This window comes from Pseudoliparis swirei, chromosome 10 (assembly GCF_029220125.1).
Source record: "Pseudoliparis swirei isolate HS2019 ecotype Mariana Trench chromosome 10, NWPU_hadal_v1, whole genome shotgun sequence".
Classification (NCBI taxonomy): Eukaryota; Metazoa; Chordata; class Actinopteri; order Perciformes; family Liparidae; genus Pseudoliparis; species Pseudoliparis swirei.
In genome coordinates, this window is record NC_079397.1 from 18,604,491 (window position 1) to 18,617,809 (window position 13,319).

At 53.7% G+C, this 13,319-nt stretch overlaps 2 protein-coding genes across 4 annotated transcripts in view; both read left to right on the forward strand.

Moving 5' to 3' along the window:
• LOC130200690 (sorting nexin-4-like) overlaps positions 1–9,996 on the forward strand; it is an 18,465-nt gene extending 8,469 nt beyond the window's left edge. The window contains exons 11-15 of one of the 3 annotated variants that reach the window (XR_008833059.1): positions 2,522–2,621; positions 2,696–2,841; positions 8,022–8,136; positions 8,225–8,328; positions 9,491–9,996. Coding sequence is in view for 1 of the 3 variants with exons in the window: in XM_056425170.1 (XP_056281145.1) it covers positions 2,522–2,621; positions 2,696–2,841; positions 8,022–8,136; positions 8,225–8,272 (409 nt within the window). In the remaining 2 variants the exon portion in view is untranslated. Of the gene's footprint in view, positions 1–2,521; positions 2,622–2,695; positions 2,842–8,021; positions 8,137–8,224 lie in introns of all 3 variants that reach the window. The other 2 variants (XR_008833060.1, XM_056425170.1) reach the window with 2 other exon arrangements.
• A 255-nt stretch (positions 9,997–10,251) lies between these two features.
• The window catches only part of ttll12 (tubulin tyrosine ligase-like family, member 12), an 86,445-nt gene continuing 83,377 nt past the window's right edge, over positions 10,252–13,319 (forward strand). The window contains exons 1-2 of the mRNA XM_056425171.1: positions 10,252–10,395; positions 12,334–12,494. Coding sequence (XP_056281146.1) covers positions 12,364–12,494 — 131 coding nt within the window. The 5' untranslated portion in view covers positions 10,252–10,395; positions 12,334–12,363. The remainder of the gene's footprint in view (positions 10,396–12,333; positions 12,495–13,319) is intronic.

The following is a 13,319-nucleotide window of genomic DNA, read 5'->3' on the forward strand; positions in this document are numbered from 1 at the left end:
TTGATATATTCTTAGTTATATTATCTTTGACGATGTCAATCACCTTCAGTCCTGTCGAGGGTAGTAAGCATATGGATACACGCCCGTACCTTTTGAGAAAAACTGACAGGATGACGACTGATAGGTGTTATAATTCACAGGATCTTTCCTTTGAGGATCCTCATCAAGGGACCTGATCACTTGATTGATCACCGGGTGATTGGATCATTGATTACTCATCAAAGGACCTGCCGACCAAAGTCTCCTTCTGACTCCTCCTCCTTGTTCCCTTAAATACATGTTGTTGTTTCATTGACTCTTCAGTTCACCGTAGTAGACCCCTGAGGGACTCCGTGTCACGGTGACTCTTCAGTTCACCGTAGTAGACCCCTGAGGGACTCCGTGTCACGGTGACTCTTCAGTTCACCGTAGTAGACCCCTGAGGGACTCCGTGTCACGGTGACTCTTCAGTTCACCGTAGTAGACCCCTGAGGGACTCCGTGTCACGGTGACTCTTCAGTTCACCGTAGTAGACCCCTGAGGGACTCCGTGTCACGGTGACTCTTCAGTTCACCGTTAGTAGACCCCTGAGGGACTCCGTGTCACGGTGACTCTTCAGTTCACCGTTAGTAGACCCCTGAGGGACTCCGTGTCACGGTGACTCTTCAGTTCACCGTAGTAGACCCCTGAGGGACTCCGTGTCACGGTGACTCTTCAGTTCACCGTAGTAGACCCCTGAGGGACTCCGTGTCACGGTGACTTCAGTTCACCGTAGTAGACCCCTGAGGGACTCCGTGTCACGGTGACTCTTCAGTTCACCGTAGTAGACCCCTGAGGGACTCCGTGTCACGGTGACTCTTCAGTTCACCGTAGTATACCCCTGAGGGACTCCGTGTCACGGTGACTCTTCAGTTCACCGTAGTAGACCCCTGAGGGACTCCGTGTCACGGTGACTCTTCAGTTCACCGTTAGTAGACCCCTGAGGGACTCCGTGTCACGGTGACTCTTCAGTTCACCGTAGTAGACCCCTGAGGGACTCCGTGTCACGGTGACTCTTCAGTTCACCGTTAGTAGACCCCTGAGGGACTCCGTGTCACGGTGACTCTTCAGTTCACCGTTAGTAGACCCCTGAGGGACTCCGTGTCACGGTGACTCTTCAGTTCACCGTAGTAGACCCCTGAGGGACTCCGTGTCACGGTGACTCTTCAGTTCACCGTTAGTAGACCCCTGAGGGACTCCGTGTCACAGTGACTCTTCAGTTCACCGTTAGTAGACCCCTGAGGGACTCCGTGTCACGGTGACTCTTCAGTTCACCGTTAGTAGACCCCTGAGGGACTCCGTGTCACGGTGACTCTTCAGTTCACCGTAGTAGACCCCTGAGGGACTCCGTGTCACGGTGACTCTTCTTGCATGAATAAATGATTTCATAGACGAGTTCTAGTTCTTCGATATTCGTCAGTTCAGTTTATAAAGACTCAAACTTGGGTGGGGACAACATTTTCCATCGCAGTCCTTGAGCAAGGCACTGAACCCTGAGCTGCTCCCTGGAGCATGACTGTGAGTCACTTTGGATTAAAGCTAAATATGATGTCACGTCCTTTCATGTCCAATCCCAAACCGCCATGAAGTTAAAGTGTTGCCCCGCCCCCCATGTCCACGGGGCTGTGAGCATCACGACCTCATTGCTCCTCTGCTCCTCTCTGCTCCTCATTGCTCCTCTCTGCTCCTCATGGCTCCTCTTTGCTCCTCATGGCTCCTCTTTGCTCCTCATGGCTCCTCTTTGCTCCTCTTTGCTCCTCTTTGTTCCTCATGGCTCCTCTTTGCTCCTCATGGCTCCTCTCTGCTCCTCATGGCTCCTCTTTGCTCCTCATGGCTCCTCTCTGCTCCTCATGGCTCCTCTTTGCTCCTCATGGCTCCTCTTTGCTCCTCATGGCTCCTCTCTGCTCCTCATGGCTCCTCTCTGCTCCTCATGGCTCCTCTCTGCTCCTCATGGCTCCTCTCTGCTCCTCATGGCTCCTCTTTGCTCCTCATGGCTCCTCATGGCTCCTCTTTGCTCCTCATGGCTCCTCTCTGCTCCTCATGGCTCCTCTTTGCTCCTCATGGCTCCTCATGGCTCCTCTTTGCTCCTCATGGCTCCTCTCTGCTCCTCTTTGCTCCTCATGGCTCCTCTCTGCTCCTCATGGCTCCTCTCTGCTCCTCATGGCTCCTCTTTGCTCCTCATGGCTCCTCTTTGCTCCTCATGGCTCCTCTCTGCTCCTCTTTGCTCCTCATGGCTCCTCTCTGCTCCTCATGGCTCCTCTTTGCTCCTCTATGCTCCTCATGGCTCCTCTTTGCTCCTCATGGCTCCTCATGGCTCCTCATGGCTCCTCTCTGCTCCTCATGGCTCCTCTATGCTCCTCTATGCTCCTCATGGCTCCTCTTTGCTCCTCATGGCTCCTCTTTGCTCCTCATGGCTCCTCTCTGCTCCTCTCTGCTCCTCTCTGCTCCTCATGGCTCCTCATGGCTCCTCATGGCTCCTCTCTGCTCCTCTCTGCTCCTGCAGGGCCGTGTGCAGGAAGCACGAGCTGACCCAGTTCGAGCTGGAGGTGGCCTCCCAGGACCTGGACTCCAAGAAGCAGCAGCACGAGGAGCTGTCCACCGGGGTACGCCCATGAGTGGCAGCATGACCTCGGGGACGACCTCCAGACCAACGTGGCCTCCTGTGCTCCTCCCTCAGGTGGTGCGGACGTTCTCCTTCAAAGGGATGACCAGCAAGCTGTTCGGCCAGGAGGCCCCGGAGCAGAGGGAGGCCCGGCTGAAGCAGCTGGAGGACCTGATCTCCGAGGGGGAAGAGGACGTCCAGGAGAAGACCGCCGAGTGCGAGTGAGTCACGGCTTAAAGGGCTGGTACCGTGTTGACATGATGCTCCTCCAGGGGTTGAGTTACTGCACGGAGGTGAGAGAAGCTAGAAGAGTCCGTCGAGAGACATTTAGTGTGTTGGACCTCCCACCACTAGGGGGCGATGCTCGGCTGTCAGGGAGGACGGAGGCCTAGAGCCAGGAGGAGCACCAGGGTGTTGCTAGACGATGTGTCTGTTGTCTTGGTCCTCATGTGACGTGTCTGTTGTCCTGGTCCTCATGTGACGTGTCTGTTGTCCTGGTCCTCATGTGACGTGTCTGTTGTCCTGGTCCTCATGTGACGTGTCTGTTGTCCTGGTCCTCATGTGATGTGTCTGTTGCCCTGGTCCTCATGTGATGTGTCTGTTGTCCTGGTCCTCATGTGATGTGTCTGTTGTCCTGGTCCTCATGTGACGTGTATGTTGTCCTGGTCCTCATGTGACGTGTCTGTTGTCCTGGTCCTCATGTGATGTGTCTGTTGTCCTGGTCCTCATGTGATGTGTCTGTTGTCCTGGTCCTCATGTGACGTGTCTGTTGTCCTGGTCCTCAGGTGATTGTCTGTTGTCTTGGTCCTCATGTGACATGTCTGTTGTCCTGGTCCTCATGTGATGTGTCTGTTGTCCTGGTCCTCATGTGATTGTCTGTTGTCTTGGTCCTCATGTGATGTGTCTGTTGTCCTGGTCCTCAAGTGACGTGTCTGTTGTCCTGGTCCTCATGTGACGTGTCTGTTGTCCTGGTCCTCATGTGACGTGTCTGTTGTCCTGGTCCTCATGTGACGTGTCTGTTGTCCTGGTCCTCATGTGACGTGTCTGTTGTCCTGGTCCCTGGGTGATGTGTCTGTTGTCCTGGTCCTCATGTGATGTGTCTGTTGTCCTGGTCCCTGTGTGGCGTCTGTTGTCCTGGTCCTCGTGTGACGTGTCTGTTGTCCTGGTCCTCGTGTGACGTGTCTGTTGTCCTGGTCCTCGTGTGACATGTCTGTTGTCCTGGTCCCCATGTGACGTGTCTGTTGTCCTGGTCCTCATGTGACGTGTCTGTTGTCTGGTCCCTGTGTGACGTGTCTGTTGTCCTGGTCCTCATGTGATGTGTCTGTTGTCCTGGTCCTCGTGTGACATGTCTGTTGTCCTGGTCCTCATGTGATGTATCTGTTGTCCTGGTCCCTGTGTGACGTGTCTGTTGTCGTGGTCCTCATGTGATGTGTATGTTGTCCTGGTCCTCATGTGATGTGTCTGTTGTCCTGGTCCCTGTGTGACGTCTGTTGTCCTGGTCCTCATGTGACGTGTCTGTTGTCCTGGTCCCTGTGTGATGTGTCTGTTGTCCTGGTCCTCATGTGATGTGTCTGTTGTCCTGGTCCTCGTGTGACGTGTCTGTTGTCCTGGTCCCTGTGTGACGTGTCTGTTGTCCTGGTCCTCATGTGATGTGTCTGTTGTCCTGGTCCTCGTGTGACGTGTCTGTTGTCCTCGTGTGACGTGTCTGTTGTCCTGGTCCTCGTGTGAAGTGTCTGTTGTCCTGGTCCTCATGTGACGTGTCTGTTGTCCTGGTCCTCGTGTGACGTGTCTGTTGTCCTGGTCCTCGTGTGAAGTGTCTGTTGTCCTGGTCCTCGTGTGAAGTGTCTGTTGTCCTGGTCCTCATGTGATGTGTCTGTTGTCCTGGTCCTCGTGTGACGTGTCTGTTGTCCTGGTCCCTGTGTGACGTGTCTGTTGTCCTGGTCCTCATGTGATGTGTCTGTTGTCCTGGTCCTCGTGTGACGTGTCTGTTGTCCTGGTCCTCGTGTGACGTGTCTGTTGTCCTGGTCCTCGTGTGACGTGTCTGTTGTCCTGGTCCTCGTGTGACGTGTCTGTTGTCCTGGTCCTCATGTGATGTGTCTGTTGTCCTGGTCCTCGTGTGACGTGTCTGTTGTCCTGGTCCTCGTGTGACGTGTCTGTTGTCCTGGTCCTCGTGTGACGTGTCTGTTGTCCTGGTCCTCGTGTGACGTGTCTGTTGTCCTGGTCCTCGTGTGACGTGTCTGTTGTCCTGGTCCCCGTGTGACGTGTCTGTTGTCCTGGTCCTAATGTGATGTGTCTGTTGTCCTGGTCCTCATGTGACGTGTCTGTTGTCCTGGTCCCTGTGTGACGTGTCTGTTGTCCTGGTCCTCGTGTGACGTGTCTGTTGTCCTGGTCCCTGTGTGACGTGTCTGTTGTCCTGGTCCTCATGTGACGTGTCTGTTGTCCTGGTCCTCATGTGATGTGTCTGTTGTCCTGGTCCTCGTGTGACGTGTCTGTTGTCCTGGTCCTCGTGTGATGTGTCTGTTGTCCTGGTCCCTGTGTGACGTGTCTGTTGTCCTGGTCCTCGTGTGATGTGTCTGTTGTCCTGGTCCTCGTGTGACGTGTCTGTTGTCCTGGTCCTCGTGTGACGTGTCTGTTGTCCTGGTCCTCATGTGACGTGTCTGTTGTCCTGGTCCTCGTGTGACGTGTCTGTTGTCCTGGTCCCTGTGTGACGTGTCTGTTGTCCTGGTCCTCATGTGACGTGTCTGTTGTCCTGGTCCTCATGTGATGTGTCTGTTGTCCTGGTCCTCGTGTGACGTGTCTGTTGTCCTGGTCCTCGTGTGACGTGTCTGTTGTCCTGGTCCTCGTGTGACGTGTCTGTTGTCCTGGTCCTTGTGTGATGTGTCTGTTGTCCTGGTCCTCGTGTGATGTGTCTGTTGTCCTGGTCCTCGTGTGACGTGTCTGTTGTCCTGGTCCTCGTGTGACGTGTCTGTTGTCCTGGTCCTCGTGTGACGTGTCTGTTGTCCTGGTCCCCGTGTGACGTGTCTGTTGTCCTGGTCCCTGTGTGATGTGTCTGTTGTCCTGGTCCTCGTGTGATGTGTCTGTTGTCCTGGTCCTCGTGTGACGTGTCTGTTGTCCTGGTCCTCGTGTGACGTGTCTGTTGTCCTGGTCCTCGTGTGATGTGTCTGTTGTCCTGGTCCTCGTGTGACGTGTCTGTTGTCCTGGTCCTCGTGTGATGTGTCTGTTGTCCTGGTCCTCGTGTGACGTGTCTGTTGTCCTGGTCCTCGTGTGATGTGTCTGTTGTCCTGGTCCTCATGTGACGTGTCTGTTGTCCTGGTCCTCGTGTGATGTGTCTGTTGTCCTGGTCCTCGTGTGACGTGACGTGTCTGTTGTCCTGGTCCCTGTGTGACGTGTCTGTTGTCCTGGTCCTCATGTGACGTGTCTGTTGTCCTGGTCCTCATGTGACGTGTCTGTTGTCCTGGTCCTCGTGTGACGTGTCTGTTGTCCTGGTCCTCGTGTGACGTGTCTGTTGTCCTGGTCCTCGTGTGACGTGTCTGTTGTCCTGGTCCTCATGTGATGTGTCTGTTGTCCTGGTCCTCGTGTGACGTGTCTGTTGTCCTGGTCCTCGTGTGATGTGTCTGTTGTCCTGGTCCTCGTGTGACGTGTCTGTTGTCCTGGTCCTCGTGTGATGTGTCTGTTGTCCTGGTCCTCGTGTGACGTGTCTGTTGTCCTGGTCCTCGTGTGACGTGTCTGTTGTCCTGGTCCTCATGTGACGTGTCTGTTGTCCTGGTCCTCGTGTGACGTGTCTGTTGTCCTGGTCCTCGTGTGATGTGTCTGTTGTCCTGGTCCTCATGTGACGTGTCTGTTGTCCTGGTCCTCATGTGATGTGTCTGTTGTCCTGGTCCTCGTGTGACGTGTCTGTTGTCCTGGTCCTCGTGTGATGTGTCTGTTGTCCTGGTCCTCGTGTGACGTGTCTGTTGTCCTGGTCCTCGTGTGACGTGTCTGTTGTCCTGGTCCCTGTGTGATGTGTCTGTTGTCCTGGTCCTCGTGTGATGTGTCTGTTGTCCTGGTCCTCGTGTGACGTGTCTGTTGTCCTGGTCCTCGTGTGACGTGTCTGTTGTCCTGGTCCTCGTGTGACGTGTCTGTTGTCCTGGTCCTCGTGTGATGTGTCTGTTGTCCTGGTCCTCGTGTGACGTGTCTGTTGTCCTGGTCCTCGTGTGATGTGTCTGTTGTCCTGGTCCTCGTGTGACGTGTCTGTTGTCCTGGTCCTCGTGTGATGTGTCTGTTGTCCTGGTCCTCGTGTGACGTGTCTGTTGTCCTGGTCCTCGTGTGATGTGTCTGTTGTCCTGGTCCTCGTGTGACGTGTCTGTTGTCCTGGTCCTCGTGTGACGTGTCTGTTGTCCTGGTCCTCTGTGACGTGTCTGTTGTCCTGGTCCTCGTGTGATGTGTCTGTTGTCCTGGTCCTCGTGTGACGTGTCTGTTGTCCTGGTCCTCGTGTGACGTGTCTGTTGTCCTGGTCCTCGTGTGACGTGTCTGTTGTCTTGGTCCTCGTGTGATGTGTCTGTTGTCCTGGTCCTCGTGTGACGTGTCTGTTGTCCTGGTCCTCGTGTGATGTCTGTTGTCCTGGTCCTCGTGTGACGTGTCTGTTGTCCTGGTCCTCGTGTGACGTGTCTGTTGTCCTGGTCCTCATGTGACGTGTCTGTTGTCCTGGTCCTCGTGTGATGTCTGTTGTCCTGGTCCTCGTGTGACGTGTCTGTTGTCCTGGTCCTCGTGTGACGTGTCTGTTGTCCTGGTCCTCATGTGACGTGTCTGTTGTCCTGGTCCTCGTGTGATGTGTCTGTTGTCCTGGTCCTCGTGTGACGTGTCTGTTGTCCTGGTCCTGTCCTGGTCCTCGTGTGATGTGTCTGTTGTCCTGGTCCTCGTGTGACGTGTCTGTTGTCCTGGTCCTCGTGTGACGTGTCTGTTGTCCTGGTCCTCGTGTGACGTGTCTGTTGTCCTGGTCCTCGTGTGATGTGTCTGTTGTCCTGGTCCTCGTGTGACGTGTCTGTTGTCCTGGTCCTCGTGTGATGTGTCTGTTGTCCTGGTCCTCGTGTGACGTGTCTGTTGTCCTGGTCCTCGTGTGATGTGTCTGTTGTCCTGGTCCTCATGTGACGTGTCTGTTGTCCTGGTCCTCATGTGATGTGCCTGTTGTCCTGGTCCTCGTGTGACGTGTCTGTTGTCCTGGTCCCTGTGTGACGTGTCTGTTGTCCTGGTCCTCATGTGACGTGTCTGTTGTCCTGGTCCTCGTGTGATGTGTCTGTTGTCCTGGTCCTCGTGTGACGTGTCTGTTGTCCTGGTCCTCGTGTGACGTGTCTGTTGTCCTGGTCCTCGTGTGACGTGTCTGTTGTCCTGGTCCCTGTGTGATGTGTCTGTGGTTCCCCTGCAGTGAGCATGTGGAGAGGGCGTGGCTTGACATGCAGCGCTTCAACGAGCAGAAGGACCGAGACCTGAGGGAGGCGCTCATCAGCTACGCCGTCATGCAGATCAGCATGTGCAAGAAGGTACAGAACGTGACGAGCGGTCAGAAGAACGTACAGAGCGTTGGCGTCGTGGCGGTCATGCAGATGTGTTTCCGCTCTCGTCCTGTAGGGGGTCCAGGTGTGGAGCAACGCCAAAGAATGCTTCCTGAAGATGTGAAGCTGGAGCTCCGCCCTCGGTGACGCTCAGCTGGATGCCAACGTGTGCAGGTGGAGGTGTGACTCAGGGACATGTGAGGGGTGGTAGTTTCAAGAACCCCAAGGAAAGAAAGAAAGGAAAGAAGGATTCACTGTTAAAGGGACAGTGACCCCAAAATGAAGAAGCCATTTACCTGTTCATTGATCTGGATAGTTTGGGTGTGAGTTGTCCACTTCTCTCTCACATATGGGACTCGGGGCTGTCCTCAAGAGACGTTCAGGGCCCTCTGTGTGTCCTCAAGAGACATTCAGGGCCCTCTGGCTGTCCTCAAGAGACGTTCAGGGCCCTCTGTGTGTCCTCAAGAGATGTTCAGGGCCCTCTGGCTGTCAAGAGACGTTCAGGGCCCTCTGCGTGTCCTGAAGAGATGTTCAGGGCCCTCTGTGTGTCCTCAAGAGACGTTCAGGGCCCTCTGGCTGTCAAGAGACGTTCAGGGCCCTCTGTGTGTCCTCAAGAGACGTTCAGGGCCCTCTGGCTGTCAAGAGACGTTCAGGGCCCTCTGCGTGTCCTGAAGAGACGTTCAGGGCCCTCTGTGTGTCCTGAAGAGACGTTCAGGGCCCTCTGGCTGTCATGAAGAGCCGGCCGACTCACGGCAACACAAATCAATGTCTCCTGGTGAGCAGACCGAGGAGGGAAGGACCCTCCCTAAGGGGCGAGGATGGAAGGACCCTCCCTAAGGGGGAAGGACCCTCCCTAAGGGGCGAGGATGGAAGGACCCTCCCTAAGGGGCGAGGATGGAAGGACCCTCCGTAAGGGGCGAGGAGGGAAGGACCCTCCCTAAGGGGGAAGGACCCTCCCTAAGGGGCGAGGATGGAAGGACCCTCCCTAAGGGGGAAGGACCCTCCCTAAGGGGCGAGGATGGAAGGACCCTCCCTAAGGGGCGAGGAGGGAAGGACCCTCCCTAAGGGGCGAGGGGGGAAGGACCCTCCCTAAGGGGCGAGGATGGAGGGACCCTCCCAAAGGGGGAAGGACCCTCCCTAAGGGGCGAGGATGGAAGGACCCTCCCTAAGGGGGAAGGACCCTCCCTAAGGGGCGAGGGGGGAAGGACCCTCCCAAAGGGCCTCGTGGGGAAGTCCCTTGAGGTGTTCAGGAGCGTGACCCCTTCACGGACCTCACGCTCTGACGTGATTTTCATTCTCTTTATATTCTGTTTCTTCTCGGTCGCCCGGCGTCATTCTGCAGCTCAGTTCTGACCCGGCGGGTCCACATGGAGCTGAAGAGGGGCGTCACGTCTCATCTCAATGTGGACACGCTGCCCTCTAGTGGCCACGAGTGGAACACAAGGAACACGCTCAACACTTCTCCACACGCACCATCTTCCAGATGAAACTCCTCCTCCAACATGTTTGAGGATCACCAACATGACGGCGTGGAGCTTCAGCAGGTGAAGGTCTCTACCTGCTGAAGCTCCTCCTCCTCCGTGGCTGTGAGCTGCTGCTGCAGGCGTGACTCGTGTTGCTCATGGGTCCATGGTTTCTTGGTCAGTGGTCATTTCTTCCCCTCCCTTTGGGGTCCTAATGCTCCGCCTGTTTCCACAGCAGCTGAGTTCCTGTGTTGGAGGCTGGCAGCAATAATCTGACTTCATAAAGATGTCAGAACTGCATTTGTTCCTTCCCTTTTTAAGTTTCATATTTTAACGCTCTTTGGACGTGTTGCTCTCTTTATTTGAATAAACATGTTTCTCGCCAGTGTGTACGATGTGTTCCTCGGTGCTCGGCCTGCACATCGACACAGAAATACACTTATTTACTATCATCCAGAAAGTCATTTTAATAATGCATCCAGGAGACTTCATGAGACACATTAACGAGCATCAGAACTCTGAACCTCTCACTGTCACCACATATACAGAGTATGTATGTTTTACTCTCCCACAATGCATTGCTGCCGTAACTGTCAACCGCCCACTTCCGGGTTTCCACGCTGCACCTCCACGTGGTGATATCCACTGCCGTGATGTCGACAGACAGCGAGCCGGTGACCGGAGACGGTTCGACGTGTTCGTGGCGCTGCACGCCGGTGCGCTGCGGGCCTCCGGGATCCCGCCGGTCCACTGGAGGAGCCTGCACCGCAAGATCACCAACGAGGTCGGTCTGCCGCCCGCCAGCAGCCGGTGTTACGGCCGAACCGGCGACTTCCGGTCGAGCTGTGCTCGTGAACGCGCTTTATTCACTGTTGTAAAGAAGTGTCACCCCTCTCATATACATAATATAAACTATAGAGATTAAATAATGCGGCATTCACGAGGGCAGCTACGTGTTCTCTTCATGTGAAACAGCGGTCGAACGACGCGATGGTTCAAAGTCTCCAGTTAACACGGTCGCTTCTTGATCCGTAACACCGGTAACACTGAGCCGGGACTACCGCCTGGACTACCGCAGCCGTTTAATAAACCGCCGCTTAACGCTATCGTGACAAATGAAGTCCATGTTTCTCAAATGAAGCACTTCTTTAGCTAAAGCTAAGACTCGACACGCGGTGTTACGGTTTAAGAAGCGACCGTGTTAACTGGAGACTTTGAACCGAACCCCATTGTTGAAGTACGTGTTGATGTTGGAGGAACAGGAACACACCGGACGGCTCTGACTGAAAGAAACAGCGGTAGACTTCTACTTTACATCTATAAGCGTTTTATTCAGAAATCAGGATACAAGTAGACATCATGCATGGACCCCTCCGCCTGGTACCTCGAGTATTCAGACCAGAGGGAGGTGTCTTAGCAGAGGGCGCGACGGTTTAAATAGTCATCAAGACCAGTTGTGATTGGTCCAGCGGCGGAGGGCGGTGTCTTCTCATTGGTTCTTCGTCTCTCTGCTTCCATCGCTGTCGCTCATTCATTGGTCCTTCTCGGCCCGCCAATGAGAGCATATGTTGTGAAAAAGTGTGAGAAGAGAAAGATGGAGTTGACTTGTAGCTTCCTTTGACTGAGCTCGGGAGTTTTCTCAGATAATCTTATCTCTTCCGAGGTGGGATGCGCTGCGTCCAGAAGGTCGTTCATCAAAAGGCCTCTTCGTGTGTGTGTGTGTGTGTGTGTGTGTGTGTGTGTGTGTGTGTGTGTGTGTGTGTGTGTGTGTGTGTGTGTGTGTGTGTGTGTGTGTGTGTGTGGATAATAATTGCCCTAGCTTGGACCTTATCTTATCTGCGCTCAGTCGTTGTCTCTCCTGTTCATGTGAACATGAGTGTTTCTTTGTTCTATTCAACTCTAGGGTGAGCGTTGGTGCATGAAGTGTATTTTGTGTCACTGTTATCTTTGACCGGTCAGGCTGACGCCTGCTGGAGCTTCTAACTCATCCAGTGTTTTCCACTTTACACATAACATTTATGCACAATACACTTGGCTATGCTAAGCTATAATATATATATTCTTTACAGACGTAACTTTACAAAAACACACGCGACACAACCTCGTGTGTAATAATAACCATAATAACAATAATAATAACATGTAAGCTAGTGGGTGTGTTAGCCGGTGTTACGGGTTAACTGGCGACTTTTCAGCCCAACGCGTCCGTTGTCATGGTTACAGACGGCTGTAGAACATGGGAGTAGCTGCCCTCGTTGAATCTGTATGGTATATATTATAATGTGTACGAGAGGGGTCGACACGGTGACACGATGAAACCAAGCAGAACTGGGCTTTGAATGAACTGGTTTTGGTGCATTTTTGTGCATTTCCTAGTTCGTCATCCGGGTCCTGAGGACACTCCTACGGCACGTCTGCGCACCAAAACCAGTTCAGCCCGCGAGAAAATAGCATAGAGAACACGTATAGCTGCCCTCGTGAATGCCTGCTTGGTTTAATTGTGTAACAGTGTCGACAATCGTGTAACAGTCGCCAGTTAACCCGTAACACCGGCTAACACACCCACTAGCTGACATGTTATTGTTATTATTGTTATTATTACACACGAGGTTGTGTCGCGTGTGTTTTGTAACGTCACGTTCTTCAACGATGGGACGGAAAGAAACTGAGCACGTTCCCTCGTGGAGTCTGGTGGTGACGTCAGCAAATGGTCTCGTCCTAGATTTACGATGCCGGGGAAGTTTTCGGAATCATGCATCTCGAAGAAGAAGAGGAGGAGGAGGAGGAGGAAGGAGGGGGGCATGCGGAGAGGAAGAGTCCTGCAGTCCGCTGTAAAGTGCTCGTGACCCGGGAGGCTGGGCTGCAGGCCTCCGAGCCCACCAGGTGAGGGCGCCACCGGACACAATACGGATTTAGAATATTTTATTGAATCAATAACATAAAAACACGAAATAAAGAATCATGATAAAGTGAGTTCCGAACGAGAGTATTGTGAAATATAATTTCGTAATTCAATAAAGCAAACAATGTTATTTAAAATGAAGAGCCGCCATGCAGCATCGTCCTCATGCTGTGGGACTAATACAGGATTATCTTATTTTATCTTATCTTATCTTTTCTTTAAGACGACATTGAACAAAGTAAACAAGCACGCACATTAATAAACAATAAAAGTAAAACATCCATAATAAAGGCATCGGTTTTAAAGTGATATTCAAAAGGAGATGGAGTGTTCCAACAGAGACTGTAATGTGTCCTCCTACCCACACACGCACACACACACACACCCCCCCTCCCCCACACACACACACACACCCCCTCCCCCCACACACACAGACTCACACACACACCCCCTCCCCCCCACACTCACACTGCACACACACCCTCCCCCACACACACTCACACACACACACACACACCTCCCCCACACACACACACACACACCCCTCCCCACAACCACTCACACACACACACCCCCTCCCCCCCACACACACTCACACACACACACACACACCCCCTCCCCCCCACACACACACACTCACACTGTTACGAGAGACGCGTACGTAAACCGATTCGGTCGCCTCGGGTGGGAGACGGAAAGAAAAGTCACGCCGCTTATTCTCACATACACACACACACACTCACACACACCCTCACACACACACCCTCCCCCCCACTCACACTCACACACAACCTCACATACACACA